At 39.2% G+C, this 19,811-nt stretch overlaps 1 protein-coding gene across 5 annotated transcripts in view; it reads left to right on the forward strand.

Moving 5' to 3' along the window:
* LOC124059064 (cytoplasmic dynein 2 heavy chain 1) overlaps positions 1–19,811 on the forward strand; it is a 105,958-nt gene that overhangs the window by 39,248 nt on the left and 46,899 nt on the right. For 4 of the 5 annotated variants that reach the window (XR_006843361.1, XM_046388809.1, XM_046388807.1 and 1 more), the window contains 18 exons: positions 261–342; positions 682–845; positions 1,213–1,350; positions 2,568–2,681; positions 2,827–2,987; positions 3,786–3,909; positions 4,065–4,186; positions 4,455–4,541; positions 5,984–6,110; positions 7,180–7,321; positions 7,860–7,969; positions 8,828–8,926; positions 10,038–10,161; positions 12,017–12,180; positions 12,523–12,642; positions 14,078–14,212; positions 15,524–15,667; positions 18,087–18,176. Coding sequence is in view for 4 of the 5 variants with exons in the window: in XM_046388809.1 (XP_046244765.1) it covers positions 261–342; positions 682–845; positions 1,213–1,350; positions 2,568–2,681; positions 2,827–2,987; positions 3,786–3,909; positions 4,065–4,186; positions 4,455–4,541; positions 5,984–6,110; positions 7,180–7,321; positions 7,860–7,969; positions 8,828–8,926; positions 10,038–10,161; positions 12,017–12,180; positions 12,523–12,642; positions 14,078–14,212; positions 15,524–15,667; positions 18,087–18,176 (2,247 nt within the window). In the remaining variant the exon portion in view is untranslated. The remainder of the gene's footprint in view (positions 1–260; positions 343–681; positions 846–1,212; positions 1,351–2,567; positions 2,682–2,826; positions 2,988–3,785; positions 3,910–4,064; positions 4,187–4,454; positions 4,542–5,983; positions 6,111–7,179; positions 7,322–7,859; positions 7,970–8,827; positions 8,927–10,037; positions 10,162–12,016; positions 12,181–12,522; positions 12,643–14,077; positions 14,213–15,523; positions 15,668–18,086; positions 18,177–19,811) is intronic. The other variant, XM_046388811.1, reaches the window with a different exon arrangement.

The raw sequence follows: 19,811 nt of genomic DNA on the forward strand, positions 1-19,811 counted from the left end.
TCAAACCAACAGTTTCTCTGCTGTAGCCCCATACATATTTGTATGCTTTGCCACTAGCCTGTGGCTCCTGATCCAGCAGTGATTCTATCTCTTCTGCAGGGATTAAGAAGTACATTTGCTTACCTGCAGTAGCTGAATTTTAAAGTTGAAAACTTGACACATTATGTAAAGAAAAAAACAGGTGAGGGTTTTAATGCATGCATCAGTGCTTTCTTTCTAAATTTCACATCTGTTGTGTGTATGAATGTGTACCTTGTCAGATTCCTGAACTGCTGTTGACAAAGACAGAAGAAGGAGGGGAGGAGAATGTAAATGAAAAGACCACAAAGGGAAAATGCTCAGGTAGGACCACGTAATAGCATTAAAGTCCATCATGATGTAGGAAGTGACCCATTTTGATTAAAAAAAATTATAAAAAATATAAAATGTAAAATAATCTTATTTTTATCACAGTTACAATCTTAATACAATAACTTGCAAAAGCTGAAAAAAAATCTTGTCCTGATGAAGTGCAAGGTATGTTTAACATAACAACAAGTTAAATTTAGCAACAACTTTGGAAGTAACTCTGAAGCGCATAAATATTGTTTCTAGCTGTATTTGGCTGTATTTTATGTTATCAACTTGACCTACTAAATTTAAACCAGTTTTTACTCAGAAACCAAAATCCTCTGCTCCCAGCAGGGTCTGCTCAGGGAGACCTGTGCCGTTTGTTCCTGATGGTACATGAGTCATGTAGAGAGCATGGTGCGACACCGAGCCAGTACATGGCCTTTCTGCATGTTTATACTGCATTATACAGCCGGAAGAAGAGCCAGCTCACAACTAGACAGCAGCATCTACAGGTACAATATCAGCACTAATATAATACAGACTTTTTACTATACAAGGTAAGATTGATTGTGTTCCTCAAGGAAATTAGGTAGACGCTGAAGATGAAAAAGTAGTTTTTTTAAATGTATGTTTCAGGAGTTTTTCTGTATATCAAAATATAGATAAAAAGTATATAGTAAAAGTATGTTGTTTACTTATCCAGTTGAGGAGGTGTGATGTACAGATATTGCATGTTTAGGTAAGCAGAAGTAAGAGATAGCAATCATTAGTACTCTGCAGCTTGATTGTTATTGACTGATTGTTTCAAATACAGTGTGTCTAAATGGGCACTTGCCATTAGAATTAAGGGTATTGTTGAACTTGATGTTGTGTCTACAGGCAGGAGTGTCGAAACTTAACGAAGCTAAAACATTGGTCGATGAATTGAAGAGGCGGGCTGCAGAGCAAAGTGCACTGCTGAAAACTAAACAACAGGAGGCAGATTCTGCTCTGCAGGAAATCACCACCTCCATGCAGGTGTGTGGATGCTGTGTGTTTATATGTATGTTTGTCTATGTCATGTATGTGTAAATTTGACACTCAGTAGTGGGATGGAGAGAAGTCATGCAGGGTTTCATATCTCCTCCTACTTGCATCTGTCCTCCCCAACTCTCACTGCAGTCTTCTGGTTCTCTTCTTTCCTCTTCTCTCGTCTTCTTTCTTTTCTCTTCACTTCTCTTCCAGTTTCTTGTCTTGTCTTTGCTTCTTTCTTTCCTGCTGTGAAGAGACTGTTTATTTAGTTTGTGTGTATACGCACACATTTGTTCTGTGACTTGTCATCCAGTGTTCTCCTTCTCCTTATATCCCTGTTTCCATGTCCTCCTGCTGGCTCTGTTTGGAGGATGGACGGATGGATGATTACATGGGTGATAGATGTGCTGAGGAAAAAAGGAAACTGAACCCTCTTTATTAGTTATGATATCCCTCTGTCTTTCTCTCTGTGGGGGAATGTTCTTTTTGACGGAAAGAGAAGAAACAAGAATCCAGTGGAGGAAAAACTGTCGGTTTGGCAGAGATAGATTGCAGAGTGATAATTAACAGCAAGGCATATTCCTTTGGGTGGTAGTAGTCGTGTCTCCTGTAGAGATGGAGACACCATTTAGGGGAGGAAGTAGGAAGACTAGGACAGTGAAATGAAAAGTTGAAACAAACTAGGTGGAAAAGTAATTGGGAAGATAGAGTCAGAGTGAGATGCAGTGAAGGAGGGCGGAAAATAAGATTTTGAGGGGAAATATATAAGTGAGTAAATATGAGGTGTATATGAGGGGTCATGGCTTGACAAGGGGAAAATGGAGAAACAGACGATGAAGAGATTATCTCTGGATGAGGATGTGATGTGATACGACAGATAAATTCTAAGGATATAGAGGTGAGAGAGGTGTTGGAAAATGATGCTGACAAACGTTCATCCTCTCGCTCTCTCTTTTCATCCTCAATGACTGCGTCTGATTCTGGCTGTTCCTGTTTCCTTTCATCTTTACTCAGAGGGGGACTGGGCCTATATGCCTGGCACATCTTTGAACTGAAGTACTGAAAAGGGGGAACTCATTTACATTTTAAAAGGTTGTTTAGAGAGGTTTAAGTTATAATATCTGTAGGTCTGGGGTCAAGTTTTCTTGGTGAATAGCAAATTTGAATCATTTGAAGGCTGTATTTTCAATCCAGTGGACATCACCTTCTTTTTGCTCATCCAGAATGCCAGTGACCAGAAGACAGAAATGGAGAAGATAAAAGGGAAGATGGCTCAAGAAGTTTCCAAGATTGAAGAGAGAAAGGCCAAAATAGATGATGAGCTGAAGGAGGTACAGGTAAGTTGTCTGATTGACTTGCACAGTCACTATGACATATGTCAGTTACTAGAAATACCTATACATACAACTGGCCTTTTCCATACTTGCCATCCTGACTCACACTTCTGTATCCCTCCTTCTTCTTATCAATGCTGCCTTCTAGCCTTTGGTAGATGAAGCGAAGCGTGCAGTTGGAAACATCAAGCCTGAAGCTCTGTCTGAGATCCGTTCCCTCCGTATGCCTCCTGATGTCATCAGAGACATCCTGGAGGGTGTACTGAGACTGATGGGCATCTTCGACACCTCCTGGGTCAGCATGAAGAGGTGAGAGGGGAAGACTGTCTAACTGGATAGAGAGATGAAAGGTGAAAAAGAAAGATGGGTAGATAAATGAAGAGAAAGTTACCCCATTGCAAGCACTTAAACTGATAAACATCTTCAGTACCATATGGGTTACCCAAAAAAAATATTTGGTGTTAAGGGAAAGATGAATACAAAGGAAGAAAAAATCCCACCATTTATTCATATGGCTCAGAAGAAATTAAACCTGACATCAAAGAATGAGGTTTGATATATGTAACATATTTGAAATGATAAATAAATGTCAAAATATGTATTTGTGTGTGTATCTTATCTACACTGCATGAATGTGTCGATGTAGTTCATTTAATGTTCCAGTGTTGATTTAAATTAGCTTTTGGTACAAGTCACGCATCAGACCCCCACCTTAGGAGGATATCTGTGTGTGTGTGTGTGTGTGTGTGTGGGCGGGGGGAGAGAGACAGACAGAGAGTTGGGTGGCAGGGATGGATTTGCTAAATGTGAGTAACTAAGAGAATAAGTTGCTACTGTTTGCACTTAATTAGAGCTGAAAAAAACATTAAAACTCACAATTTTAAGCTTGAATTAACATTAACCTCATTTACTTGGCTTTATATAAACACTCTCTCTCATGATCTCGTTCTGTACCACTTCTTAGTTTCCAAGACGTGTAACATCAAACTCTCATGCGCATATTTTCTGTGTCTCCCTTGGCTTCATTGCTTTATTCGTTGCTTCCTTATGTCCACTTCTCTCTCCTGTCCTTGTTTTCCTTTTTCTTTTGCCCCTTCTCTTCTGTAGCTTTCTGGCCAAGCGTGGTGTGAGAGAGGACATAGCCACATTTGAGGCTAGGAACATCACCCCTGAGATTCGCCAGAGTGTGGAAGAGCTGCTCAACAGGAATAAGGCTTCCTTCGATCCCAAGGTCAGCTATTCACAATAGCAGAAAAAGAAACTGATGTATGGTTGGTGGATGTTGTTTATCGCTTGTCAGTTTATTTTGTTGGCTGAATATGTTATTATGGCTGTTGTTATAAATGAGTCATTTCTAAATTGTGATGCTGTTGTTTTTATGGTCAGAATGCAAAGCGTGCAAGTGCAGCAGCTGCTCCTCTGGCCGCCTGGGTCAAAGCCAACATCCAATACTCCCATGTCCTCGAGAGGATAGAGCCACTGGAGAGAGAGCAGGCTGGACTGCTGGAGTAGGAACACACACAAATGTGCACACACCACTCTGGAAAATACCTAAGAATAATTTCGACACCCACACATCTGGTCATAAGTTATCAAAATACTCTTATTTCAGAATTTGCTGATTAAACTTAAATTCAGTCATCCTGACAGTCATTGAGCTTGTTGTTTTGGTCTTAAGGTATCTTTCTCATGCTCTCTTATGTACATAAAGTATACATACACTTAATGACACATAGACACACTCTATTATAAAACTAACATAAATTTCATGTCCAGAAACCTGAGGAAAACTGAGAGTAGGAAGAATAAACTGGAGGACCAGCTCAACTCTGTAGGAGCCAAAGTCAACGAGTTGAAAGAGAAGTAAGTCTCCTTCCAGTTTTTCATCTCTTTTTTCACTCTTTCATCCTCGCTATCATTACCATTCCCTTATGACTAGCCCTGACATTCAAGTTGTCTTAAGTAGAAAACAAACAAACAAAAAAAAACACACACAGACATGGTCAGGGACAAGACAAGAACTTGCTCATTCTGTTCTAATGGCATGAATAGAACAGAACTGGCAAAGTAAAACTTCATTTCAAGCTCTGGTGAAAAGGAGGTATCACTGGTAATAATGCAGCTTTTGATAAGCGTAATTTAGCTATCACACTAATGGTAGCAAGAAGGAAATCATATATTCTGTTTCATGGCTGCCTTCTCTTTCACTCACTGCAGCCATGTGCCATCTCTCCTTCTCACCATGTAGTTTGTCATGCTTAGTGTTTTTGCTATGCTTTGTCTTTTGGTTTTGAGTCCACGTGTCATGTTCCATGTGTGTCTTGTGCTTCCATGTATTAGGTTCTGTTGTTTCTGTTTTATTTTGAAAGTGTCTCTTCCCCTGTGTGTCCTGTTTCATGTAGCTTTGCTTTTGGTTTTCTTGATTGCTTTCTCCCTCCTAATGTGTGTCACCTGTGTCTCGTTGTTGTGCCTATTTAGTCCTCGTGTTCCCAGTCACCTTTGTCAGTGTGTTTTTGAATGTCTTCAGTTCATGCCAGGAGATCTTTGTCTTGTCTTACCATGTCGTGTTTTGCCTGAAGATTTTTTGCTGCAGTTATTTTTTCTTTGATCCCTAGTCACAGAAAGAGTGAGCCTGTTTTGTTTAGTTTTTGATTTTTGAAAATAAAGACCATTGCTCAGACTTCTGCATCGTATCCCTGCTTCGACTCTGCATCGGGGTTCAGCTTTTAATAAATGAATGAGGTAACAAACAATCAGTAATGGAAGGGCAGCTCTTTTAAATTGATAGGACGTTGGCCTGTCTCACTACTTATCAGACTAATTCAGCAAACTTCACACTGCAAATGTGAAAAAGCTTGTACGTTCTTTCTATTGCGCTTTCCTCCAGTACCTTCAGCCTTTGTTTTTTCCTGCCATCTGTCCTGCTATTAGTTTTCTGATCCATCCCAGTTTGTACAATCATCTCTGAACGGTGTGAGTTGAATTAATAAATTACTTACTTACTTGCACCAGCCCTCTCTTTGGCTCTTGGTGTCTTGCCTCAGCTCACCTCACCTGATCAACTCACCTTGTCTTGCATCACTTCAAACTGTGTTGTATCTCAATTTAGATTGCATATGTCCAAATTTGTATTCTGTATTCAACAACATGAAAGGAGGTGCAAATAGATTAAGCGCCAGAGAAACTATGATATATTTACAATCTCCTTAATCTGTTTTATGTAAATTAAACAAATATCAAAATATCAGTCTTAGAAATTGCCACTGATCCCATGTGGAACACTGATCAATTACTTATGTCTTCAGGTTCCAGTGTCATACCACAGAGGCAGCTAAGCTGGAGGCTGAGGTGACAAAAGCTCAGGATACGATCACTGCGGCCCAGCAGCTCATATCGCAGCTGGAAGGAGAACACACACGGTGGAACGCACAGGTTGTTAGATATATGAGTGTGTTGACTTGTGGACTGGTGTGGGAGGTTCTAAGCATTCACTGAGAAAGGGGCTCATTTACTATGTAAGAGCAACAGGAAGTGTGTGTGTGTGTGTGTGTGACATGGAGACGTATCTTGCTGTCTTGAGTCCCCTCTGGCTGTTTTTACTCCTCTCTGCAGCATCTGTCTGCACCTTAATTAAAACACTCAATCTCTTCGTGACACACGCTCTCACACAGCCTCATACTCACTTCCTCCCTTAACCCCACACCAAAGAGACAGTTTACTCTCTTCTCACATATTTTCACACACACACAAACACACACTTCATCCCTAACTCTTTTGCACACTATGCATAAGAGTTACGCTGTGGTTCACTGTTGTTAATTCCCTTAAGTATTTCAAGGGAAGGGAGTACCACATTGAGAGAGGGACACACACAATTACAGAGCAGGTGTTGCAGAAATAGACACGTGTTTTGAGTTAAAGGACAGAGTGTGGCAGGATGTTTAACAGTATTATTACAGTAGACCAGAGAGGACAACGTACATGGTTCTCAAAACCTGCAGCCTCAGAGATGCGGGCATTCATTGGTCATAATGCTTGACAATTGCATAGTTATTCGCCAAATCCTCTGACATCCACTTTACTCCAAGACTGACTACCTCAAAAGAATCTTGATCAACCTAGAAAGTACAGGGGTTATATCACATTAGCTCAGAATGAACAGGGATGTGAGTGGGTTGCTGGATCTGTGGGATACTTTTATCTGTCAGAGTCAGTGTAGACATTTTTGGAATCTTTGGGGTCATGAGACTGGTTTATTATTCATCAGTTTGAAGGAGGGAAAGAGTTGTCAAATACTGTGCCTGCATGGGCTAAGTAACTTACCTTTCTTTTTTCCTCTGCTTCATTCTTGCTTTTCTTTACTTTCTTCCCTCTGATCCCTCCCAATTTTTGTGGTGCCCTGTTTTTTCTTTGTCTTTTCATACTTTAATTTGTCTGTCTGTCTACTCCACCCACTGTTCTGTCTTGTCTTTTTTTTCCTTCGTTGTTTCTCTCTCATCAGATGTCCGAGATAAAGAATGAGTTGGACACTCTCCCCATGAGGGCCATGCTGGCTGCAGCCTTCATCACCTATCTGTCTGCAGCTCCTGAGGACCGTAGAAGACACTGTCTGGAGACGTGGATGGCTCAATCTGGACTACAGAGTAAACACTAGCTCCAGCATATGCTAGCTCCTGTGCTAAACACTTACACAAACACACTACCACCCACACACAGCACAATGCACTGTGTTCACACGTATGGTAATTAAACATATACAACCCTTGCAAGCTGGATCTCCTACATATTAGTGCTGATTAAATAATAATGAAAGAAGAGGGTGTTAAAAGTACCTACCCACTTAACCCCTCAGTCAAAACGTGTTGTCCAGACAATTGTCCCATTAATAGATACGACCGTCTAATTCTTATTGACAACCTCTTTCCCAGGGTGCTTCTGAAGTGCATGCAAACCCCAAACCACTGAGCCATACACAATTTGGTTGTCGAGATTCCTTAGCGATCCTGCTTAAAGTGTAAAAAATATGTTTATGCAGGACAGTTGAATTGGATCTTGTTGTCAGGAGGCTGTCAGAGTGTCCAGTATCTGAGGTTTAAAATTAAAATGACCAACACTGTTTTCAGTGAGCAAATGTAAAAGCAACAAGTAATTGCGTACATTTGTGTGTGTTTGTATCATCAGAGTTTGACTTGCGGTCGTTCCTGTGCTCAGAGAGTGAGCAGTTGATCTGGAAAAGCCAAGGACTGCCGTCTGATGACCTCTCCATGGAAAATGCACTTGTCATACTGCAGGTTAGACATTCAACTACTTGTCTGTGAAATGTTATCTCTAATTTAGCCTTTTTTTGCTTATTCCTTTGGTTCCAAATCTGTTTTGACACAGAGGGATCTATGTTATGTTATCTATGTTAAACAATTTAAACAATTGGTCACTCTTTCTCTACCTAGTTATTTTTTCAGTTTTTCACTACAATTTAACTGCAGCATTTACGCGTAACAACCAATTTGCATATTAATAGTTGTATGAAGAATTCTGCCCGTCACCATTCATCTGTCCTCCATTTGTCTGTATTGTGTTTGTGTTGTTTTTACCATTGCTGCCCTCAGATCAATGCACTCAAGTTACGGGTAAGAATTTGTTCCACAGTTCATCCTTGCAACCCATAATTAGTTTAGTGTTTTTTTTTCTTCCTTTCATTGACCGTGTGTGTTTCCCTTTCAAGTTTGTGTTTGTGTGTAAGAAATTGCAGCATATTGACATGTCCCTTTGGTATAAGTAGTAAATGAGTTTAGTAGCTGACTTTTAAAGAGACAGATGGGATATATGTAACATACAAGAAAAGACTGACGGGAATAAACAAACAAACAAGTCTGAGTTGGTTTGAGAAAGAGACTCCTTGAGCAAGAGACCATGAAACAGAAGAGCACTGGGTGAAAGGAGGTTGGTGGATTTCATTCCTTTGCTTGGCACGGGAGTGACGCTAGTCGATAAGCGTGACAGCAGCAAGACAGGACTGAGCTACAGTCACACACACACACACACACACACACACTCTCACCCCTCCACTTCATCAGTGAGTGAAACTCTTTCTAAGTAAAATTATCCCAAAGCAGTGTATCCTCAGTTCTGTGTGGTTGCTTTCTACTCAGAGTGTTGCCTGTCCATTCCTGATCGACCCGTCATCCCGAGCCACAGAGTGGCTACGCACACATCTCAAACAGCACCGACTAGAGGTTATCAACCAACAGGTAAACACACACACTCACTGACATATCTTAAAGAGCACACAATACAAGTGATAAGGATTGGCATACAAGCAAACTCTTGATATATTTTGTTCAAGTCAATCAACCTTAATCCTAATCTAAGAGTGAGATAATTGTTAAGTCTGCAGGAGCCTGTCAAGCAGTTCCTCTCAGCAGCATTTCTTTTAAGTCTTTCAGTGGTCTTAATTGATCTTTTTGAACTTGTTTGATCCAGTCCAGGTCTATTGTAAGTCCATGACTATGCGCTTATCGTTTTGTTTCTGCTGTTTGGCTGAGTGTATTATTAAGGCAGCTTGATCTTTCTCTTCGATCTGCCCACTTTTAAACAAATGATGTAATTATATTAATCAGTATTGGACTGTATTGTTCATTACTTACTGATTGCTAGTTTGAAATTACAAAATTAGTGTCATTATTTTTTACACTCTTCTTTGTATTTTGTGTTTCTTATTATTCCTAAAAACTGTTGGGTATGAGCTTTTTTTGCACCCTTTTCTTTTTAGCTAACTTCCCATATTTGGTAATATTATATGAAGTTTGGATATGTGGAATGAAATTTTAAATATATGGAATAAAAGCTGGAACATATTTATTGAATGGATGAAATCTTAGTGAGGGCCTTCTGAATTCCCTGGCCTTACAAAATGGCATCAGATGAAACATTCTAATACCTCATATTAACATTGGCCTGATAAGCAGCGACTACCTAGCCTGTAAGGTTCACTGCATTCGGTCTTCCACAGTGAAATAATGAATTCATTTCTTCTTCTTCTCCTTCTCCTTGGTAGAACAGCATTGAATACGGTAACCAGTATTATTTTTAGTCCGTTTATGCACTGGCCAGGTTGTTAATTATCTCTTCATAAATTAGGATTGCTGCTACTAGATTTCATCACATATAAGTTTCATTCATTCGATATATTCAGTTTGTTGTGCATGTTCCAACTTTAATTTAATATAATCGAACTACAGATTATATGCATAAATTATTTTCTAATTATTGGGTATAGTGAAAATATTTTGTGTCACCACCTAATATTGGAGTTAAAGGTTGTTGTGTATCTTTGTGTATCTTTGTCCCCACTCTCTATAGGATAATAACTTCATGACATCCCTGGAGCTGGCTGTCAGATTTGGCAAAACACTTATCATCCAAGAGATGGATGGAGTTGAACCTGTGCTCTACCCACTGCTGAGGAGAGACCTCATAGCACAGGGTATGCACACACTCACAAACATTTTCATACAAAGTGGGTGTGGAAAAAATAATTGATTTTGCTTCACAGCTCTTCTGGGAATAATTCAGAGGTTTCACCAACTCTGGCTGCAAACTAAAAAGCTGACTACTTGGCTCTGTCTTACAGCCACTTTTCTGTGCTGTAGTGAAAACCCATTCTGAGGGATACTGCCTGAGCGTGTATAATATTTGAGTTTTTAATGAGTGCAAACTATCCTGCACTTTAATGTCATGTACATAAGTTTAATTCCACACTTCTAACCAGTGCATGGAGCCATTCACTGAAAGCTTTGCTCTGTTTACCACAAAGCACATTCAGGTTATGGATATGCTCTACTTCCGTTTATATGTATCATGGTAAATTAATTCTCAATAGCTGACAATGTTACCGTCATTTACTGTCACCACCATGAGTGAACATAAGTGGACTCTAATTGCACAGTTTTACTGCATTTTACATCTCCTTTAGTGTGTCATAACGTCACGGGGCTAATTTACCAACATTTTCAGTCAAATGGTTTGATGCTAAGATGCAGAATGTTCTCACTGGCAGCAGGTTCAAGCAGTTTGAAATGCCTGTCATAAAAACAGACAATTTTGATAATTTTCTCCAAAAAGAATTGGAGTAATTCAGTCCATAACCTGATGCTGCAGGGGCGCTAGAACAAGTACAAAAGTAGACTGTTCAAAGATGGGTGTTAGTTTATGGAATTTCCCTGCATTACTCAGTCTTTCAGTTTCTTTCACTCTGAAAGAGCTTGGAGAAAGAAATCTGTAGGAATACAGAGCAAATTAGACAGTTTTTGTACATAAAAATCATTTAGTGTTTCCATCACTTTTTGGGACATTACATAAACTTACATTAATTTCCTGGAGGCTTAACCACCACCTATCCACACACACACACACAAAATGTACTTACACACAAAATGCATAAACACACCAAGCATGTCTTGGGTGTCAGACTTAATGAACAGAATACTTCTTGACACAGGGGATAACTAATCATCCTAACACATATTACTTGTGTGTGTGGTCAAAGTGCAAACAAAGTTAAAAGATGTGTATTTGTGAAACATGTCAATTTTAAGAAGTAATAGTAATAAGTAAAGTAAGAATATGTAGCATATTTTTGCTAATCCAACGTCCATAGGAAAAGAGGCTGTTTGAGCCACAGGTATTTAGGTATCTAAAATACGTTGCAGTTATTAGAAATATTTATTATATACAGTATAATCAGCATGCAGAGTGTTGTACTACTTTGTTATATTTTATATATAAATGCTACTTGGAATCCTATAATAGAATTTAAGAGATCCAATCCAAAATGCATGTTGTGTTCATTTACAGTTTGTCTTTGACAGTCTTTGACAGTGTTTGAATCAGCCTTTCTGATTTGAATGTTGTAGTTTCTTGGCTTAGAGAAGTGCATGCAAATCACAGTCCCAAACAACTACTTTAATCATGTAGGTAAATGTAAATTTATAACATACCTGTGAAAATGAGGGTGATTCATAAGGCTATGAATCATCCAGGGAGAGGCAGCAGTCTATTCGAAACTGAATTGGAAAGAGTGGGGGCAGAGAAAGTGTGACAAAGGGCAAGTTATCCACTTAAAAGTGGTGTTGAACAGGATGGAAAAAAGAGGCGAGGCAAAGGCATAGCAGTACTGCATTGCAGACATCTAGACGACAGAGAGTGGAGGAGAAGGTAAAAGGGTGAAGATAGGATTTATATTGGTCATAAGGCTATGTCACACAGTGTATGTTGTTAAAAGAGACTCTCTCGTTCTCCTTCTGTCCACACACACGCACACTCACCCCCCCCACACACAGGTCCTCGATATGTTGTTCAAATTGGAGACAAGGTTATTGATTACAATGAGGATTTCCGTCTTTTCATGGCAACACGGAATCCCAGCCCCTTCATCCCTCCTGATGCTGTTTCCGTGGTTACCGAGGTCAACTTCACTACCACCAGGGCAGGCTTGCGAGGACAGGTAACCCATGTAACCCATACTCAAATACAAACACGTACACAATCTACTGCCTTTGTGAATCTGTTTTCATTTTTCTCGACACATTCACTTGCTGAATAAACTCCATAGTCCGTCTTGGTGTTTTGTTAAATAAAGCAATACAATAAAACACAAAATGTTCTGCTTTTCCGTTGTGTTTCATGAACAAAAAACATTAGGATCAAGTTCTTTTAGAGTGGAAGAACACACAGTATAAATGCTAGGGAGTATTTATTGTGTGTTGTAGTCCTTCTTTGTGCGTTTCTGGAGTGTTACTGTACGTTTACTTCCTCTTTTGTTTGTGTGTGCATGTTGATGCATTAGCTGCTAGCCTTGACCATCCAGCAGGAGAAGCCAGAGTTGGAGACTGAAAAAACAAGACTTCTACAACAAGAGGAGGACAAGAAGATACAGCTGGCTCAGTTGGAAGAATCACTGCTAGAGGTACACATGTAAACATACAGCATACACAGTGAGAACATGAGAGAGCTTGTTGCTGCAGCACTACCCCCTAGTGTATTATTTACAGTATATTCCATTACCTATATCATTTGTACCTATGAAAGCACACCTCTATACCCCAACGATAAAAGATGTATCTTTGGTCAAAATATAATCAATAGATGATGAGAAAATCGGTGTGTAACTCCCTATCCTCTCACTTTGGAAATCCAAAGTTATTAGTTATGCTGCACAGCAAACCTTGTTGTTGCAAACTTCTCCTGTCGGTCTGAGGGGGTTGTAGCATACTGAATTAGACAGTGTGTACAGACCAAACAGGAATATATGCTAGAGCTGCCACAAGGTTGTGATCTGTCACTGGCTTTCGTTGAAGCCATGTCTCTGTGTTGGTGGAGGAATGCTTATTCCTCTATGCCACCTAACTTTTCTAACTATACAGTTAGTTTAGCATTGGTGGAAATTGTAACCTTAAATAATGTAAAACGTTTTAGAACTTAGTGTTAACTTTACTTTTAGTTTGTATTAATGAGTATCTAATTACTAGTTTGAGAACTAGGTCTCTTTTGCACTTGCGAAGCACATGGCAAACAGAACTGTAGCAAAATTACCTCATTGCGGAGATCCACTTAAATATGTAAACTGTAAGATTTGAATAGGAATGTTAGAAGGAAGTAAAAATTACTGACTGTCATCTTTTGCATTTGTTTTCACTTATCCATGTAGTTTAAACTAGACTTCAAGAGAATTTGTAGGATGGTGATATGTACACGGTAATGAGAATATGGATTCAAACCATCAAACAGGTTCCTATAGTCCAAATGGCGGACGACGTTCCCTGTATATCCAGGCAAAAACATTGAGGGGTTAGTGCATATATGCTTTCACAATCAAACACACAGACACACACATAGCTGATAGATATTGCACACATATACACTCAACCTAATAATCATTTTTTGAGCACCTGGTCTGAGGGAATTTTGGACACACACACACAGATAGGTAGTGGCAAGAGCAGGATGTCAGTTCTTCAGCTGTATTAGAGATGTAATTATTCTAGAATTGCCCGAGCATATTTGACTTGACATTTTCGTGCTCCAGTGCTTTCTCATCTATTTTATTTGAATTTATTTGAATAAATTTTATCAGTTTGTTTCAGACAATAGATTCCACGGGATGAAGTGAGTGAATCATGGAACTCTATGAAAGCTTAAAATAAATAAAGAAATCTTTCAAACCACAACATTTATTCGCTATTCTAAAATGACAACTATTGCACCCGCAGCGTTTATCACATATTTCAGCCAGTTCACACAAGACGACATACTCTCTTACCGTTCTCTTCTGTCTAATCCTTATCAAATCTTCCATTTGTACTTGTCTGTCCATCTGTCTGTCTATCCTTTCTCTGTGTCAGACCCTGGCTACAGCTCAGGGTAATATTCTGGAGAACAGGGAATTGATAAACAGTCTGAACCAGACCAAGGCCAGCAGTGCCCTGATCCAGGAGTCACTACTAGAATCCCACAGGCTGCAGGCATCACTGGACCAGGTACTGTATTTCATTCAAACACACACAAAATCTGGGAAAAAAAACACAAAAATGCCTTACTGCACCACTTTTTATTTGGTTTAATTGATTTGTAAAGGCTGTATTGGTCTTACAAAGACATGTTGACCAGTGACATGGATGACCAGTTTTGTTTTGTGTGGTAATCTCCCTACTTAATGGTCACATGCTTGCAGGTATGAATTAAGATACTTTAACTGCCTGTAATCCTGAATGCTAACCATTCAGTAGGACCCTTCTCCACAACATATATTATACTCTTTGCAACAAATGTTTTCAGATTTTTTTTTTGATGATTAAACTATTTGGAGTAAAACAAGATAGGTGTACATGGTGTATTTCTAACATTTTAAATAGATTATCGCATTTCAGTTAACTAGTTAATTAGTTAATTTTTACTTATTCAAGCCACATACTGGTGGTATTTCTAATTCAGGTCTACCATTTCAAAGAGAATCAGTATTGCTGTAGTGTAATAGCCATGTTGAAGCAGCTGGTTTAGGCAGGTATTTCTCTTCACATTGATATATTATACTATTAGAGAGAGAGGTTGGAGATTGAGGACTGTGGCAAGGAGATACAGAGAGTTAGTACAGAGAGAGGGAAACGTGGCAGAGAAAGACAGAAAACGAAAGTCAGAGACAGAGGCAGAATGTGTTGAATGTAACATAAACTGACTCCACTTTTGTACTGTTGTGTAATTTCTGGAGCAAAGTATCATCCTATACTTTTTTAAATTGGAAAAGAAAGTGCCATTATCCACAAGAATGCAGAATTATCTAGTATTTGGGAACAGACTTTTCAACCCATTTGAGTGACCTACAGATAAACAAGCTCACAGCCTCTGACTGCACAGTCACTCACGGCACAAACGGCTCTGAGTATCAGATTGGACAGGTGCACAAGCAGGGAGCTATTGTAGATGGATTACATAATCATCCTCTAGGGTGCAGTGTTACACCAGAACTGTTCTTTCTGTTTCTCTCAATTGTTTTTATTTATTCATCTCTCCCCTGTTTCTGTCCTTCTGTGCACCCTTTTTTCTCACATTTCCTGTCTTATCACACCTCATGCTGTCTATCCACATTCTCTTTCTCCCTCCTTCCATCTTGATTGAAATAAATATTTTCTATTCTGCTTTTCCATACCCATATAAATCCTTTCCCTGCCTTCCGTGTGTATGTTGTATTTTCTCTCAAACATCTGTGGTTCTTTTTCTTTTTGCTGCTCCTTGGTTTCCCTCTTTCTGTCTGTCCTTTCTTTTTTCTCTCTTTCTCTTTGTTTTTATTGTAGGAGCGGGATGCATATCTGCCTCTTGCAGAGAGTGCCAGCAAGATGTATTTTGTCATCACAGACCTGTCAAAGATCAACAACATGTACCGCTTCAGCCTTGCTTCTTTTCTGCGCCTCTTCCAAAGGGCTCTTCAGGCCAAGAAGGTGACTGGATGACACACAACTCTTATAGTACCAGTAGTGTCAGCATGTTAATCTTGCAGAATTGTTCCTAACACCCTATAACTGAAACCAACATTAATAAAAGTCAGGTTAAGCACTTTCATGCAACAAGACAGATAAGCAAAATATTCAGTAAATAAATAAAAAAATTGTTGTACTAACACACACACTGAAAAGTATATTTTCCCATACAGGCATGACAATTTGCCACTCTTTTGTACAAAGGGTAACACAGCTTGATGTTACACACACACACACACACACACACACACACACTCACGCACAGCCATGCTTTGGTGTGTTCACATTCTAATTGTTTCCACATTAGTAGAAGATGCTCATTGGTTAACTGTGAAAACCGATTCTTCCCCTTCTCATTTTATAGGAATTTGTTTAAAATAGCAATAGACTGTTTCTTGGCCAGGAAAAGTAACGTCCCAGGGTCTCTGCTGGTTGCCTGGCAACTGGTCAGAAAGAAGGAATAGTCCAGCACATAACCACTACCCCCTTGACCCCGACCTCCTACCCCTGCCTCCGTGTAATGGTCTTCCTAACGTATCCCAAAGTGTCAAACTATTCCTTTGAAATATGAAAGAAAACACAAACTGTTACAACTGTCTCCAGAATTGGTTTGACAAAACGAAAATCCATCCATCATGGTGGTTATACTATTTACAGTGTAAATAAAAACACAATCCTGATCCTGTTGTCTCCTACAGTGGTGTCCTTCACTAGGATGCATGACATAGTGAATCTTTCAGGATTGACTTTGCTGTGCATGTAGAGGAAACAGCAAAAAATTGTTGTTGTTCATTTGTTTTACTTTCCCTAAGGCATAAATATCGAATCATCTAATATTATTGGTATACGGTATTGTTTGCATCAGATATACAAACAGTATTTTTTGTACAACTGGTACAAATATCAGTGAGAGACAATTTTTCTATGTGGGCACACTGGTTTGCCCACTTTGCTTGTTGTAAATATTTAACCCAGTTGTTTCATAAACCGAACTTGATTCCCTCTAATGAGATTATTTTTATGTGATTCTATTTTGGTTGAGGTGAACTTGATTTATTTCAGGTCAGTTTTTGTTTTCTTTAGTGAGTTTATCTCAGTCTGACCTGTGCAGCTGGAGAGCATCATGGACTGTCTATCGCACCACTGTTCTCCATCTGAGCCCTAAACACCGTCTGATAACCAGAGCGTGCACACACACGCATACACACAGACGAACACACACTCACACACACACACACAGAGGCCAAACAGGCACACAGACATTGGGCTGAGAGATTGAGCGCTAATTCCCCAAATCCTTTGTGGGTTGTTAGAGCCAGTGCTGTCATCCAAGAATGTCACCAGGCAGCAGCTGGTCACCACTGTTACGTGTGTGTGTGTGAGAGTGTGTGTTCGTGTAGGTAGGCTTGTGGACACATTCAGTGAGTGTGATCAAAATACTGTATCGATTCAGGGACTTTTCTCCCTTTGTAAGTTTTTGTTTCTTGTTGTAATGAATAGGTTTAATTTGCTATGAGCTGTAGCTGATTCTCCACATCTGGAAGGGAACTTCTCATAATCCTCATGACAAAGTGCTCTTATTTTTTCACACGCACATATGCTGAAACTCAAGCAGACACGTGCAACATCTCTGCTCTGCTACTGTATTCACAAAGTGAAACTTGCACTCACTAAACATAGGTGTTCACATGAAATACATGCTTGCAGAAAACCACAGAGATTAAAAAAAAAAAGAAACAGATGGACAGACATGCTGAACAGGAAATGTGGAACAGAAAGAGAGTAATCCATCTGGAATTTCTTTATTTCACTATTTCCTTTCATTTCTCTGGCATTTTCTTTATGTATCTGATTTTCATGCTCTAATTATTCTGTTTCACTGCTGCTATTGGATTGGATTTTTTCCTCTTCCTGTCCCCTTGTGTATCTAAGAGATGTTTCTATTCCATGCTGTATTTACATTACCTGACAGTTTTGCTGCTATTTCATCCTAGAGAGCAGAGCTAATCTCTCTGTCGTAATTTGTGTATCAGAGGAAAAGAATAAAAGCATATGAAAGAAAAAGATACACGTTAAGTATACGTCTTCGTGTGTGTGGCTGTTGCATGACCCTGAGACTTTCAAATTACTCAGATGGGACAGAAAAAGAGAACACTTTTAAATAAAAATGTCACTGCTACCGTTTTTAATATGATCACTGAAACACCTAAAAGCACATAAAACACATAAATATGCGCTCTGTCATATTAATGGAGACTGAGAATTCCTCTCCAAATCTCTGTAGTGACAGTATGTCCCTTATACCGTCTCATCCGTTTAACTGTCTCTTCTCTTTTTATCCTTCTTGCTCTCTCGTTGTGTGTATGTGTATGCATCGTAGGAAGCGGAGAATACTGAAGCCAGGATCGCTGCTTTGGAGGCCAGTCTGAAGAATATGGTGTACGAGTATGTCTGCCGGTCACTTTTCAAGGTGATACACACACTTAGACACCGAAATACAACAAATGTTGTGATTTATATCAGTGATAAGTGGGCAGTGAGACCACAGTTGGCATTGCAGAACAGGATCAGCCTCTTTTGAAATACACATTATTTAAAACAAGACCTTCAACAGTTTAATTTCTGCCTTGTTTTCCTTGTTAGTTGATTCAAATCATCAAATGTTAATCCAAAAACAACAATCTGCTGTTGCCATATTATGTTCAAAAATATTTCAACTTTTTCTACTCACAACTACAGAGAAATGACTTTGCTAAGCTACCTAATGATGTTAGGGATAAGTCAATCATTCTGTTGCATTCACACGAAGGCAATTTTGTAAAAGACAAGAGAGTAAATACACATCTGTGTTTAATGAGGACAACCTCCTATGTCTTTCTGTAAGGGAGCAGTCACGGTGCCACAGCAGTACAATTTACAGCTGCACTTCGACACCGAACATGGCAACATGCTAACCTTAGCCACCAAGAAAATACACAGAAAGTCCAAGAATGAAAAGGCAACTTTCGTTGTCAACAGAATATGTTTATAAAAGCTACAGTAAAAAATGATGCAACAGTGAAAGCTTTACTGTGTCTGAACAACGTGCCTGATCGTCAAATTGTTTTTCAGACAGTGCATTTATGAAGCACTGTACGCTGAAGGTTAGTTAGAATAGTTTTGCACTTGAATGCTACACTTGCTGGACTACTGCTTTTAGAGCTGTTTTTACTAAAACCAACTGTAATATAATGCAGCCGCAAATGTAACACGATAACAAGTGGATACATTAAACATTTGTATGGTCTTCCATTTACACGTGGCTCTTTGGAGGCAATTTTTTTTCAGTCAGATAAATGCATACATCCACACTCTTATACGATCAAACCTCTGCAGCTAACGTGGTAATGAAGTGTCAAATATTGACGAGCAGTGCAATCATTGCATTGATCACGCAGTAAATGGTACATGTAATTTCTCTGTCTTCTGTGTGTGTCTGTGTTGCCTGTATAGTAATGGCAATTTAAGGCAGAGACATGGTGGCAGTTAACTGCTGATCACATCTATAGGCTATCAGCTTAACATTTGTACGCAAACACACATGCATATAGACAGTAGCAGCCCAGTCATTAGCAGAAAGGAGACATGGGACTACATTATCAGTGTTCCTGTCAACATCTGTGCTGCAAAAGAGATAACTTTGAGAGGGAGAGGAGACGGGGTTGAGTGGAAACACAAAGGTGGGTGATGAGTGAGACAAAATGAGGAAAGTGATAGTTTGAAAGGAGAAGCGAATCAAGATTAGAAAATATCATGATATGAACATGTTTGTAAAAAAATAATAAACCAACCACCCCATCTCTGTACATTTTATAGCAGCCATTGGCTCTACTGTGTATGTGTGGTAAATTCCATCACAAACACAAATTCAGTTTAATAAGACATCGATTGAGCACTGCCAGACACATCAAAGCTGTGATGAAGAATCTCTATCAGATATTGATTGTGGAACCTCTCATGAACAAAGATTGTTTTTTATTTATTTTTTTATGGCTCAAAAATAAGCTAATGTTTGAACAAAATAATTTTTTATATTTTGAGAGCCTTCATTTTCATCAAATAACAG

Source organism: Scatophagus argus, chromosome 5 (assembly GCF_020382885.2).
Source record: "Scatophagus argus isolate fScaArg1 chromosome 5, fScaArg1.pri, whole genome shotgun sequence".
Classification (NCBI taxonomy): domain Eukaryota; kingdom Metazoa; phylum Chordata; class Actinopteri; family Scatophagidae; genus Scatophagus; species Scatophagus argus.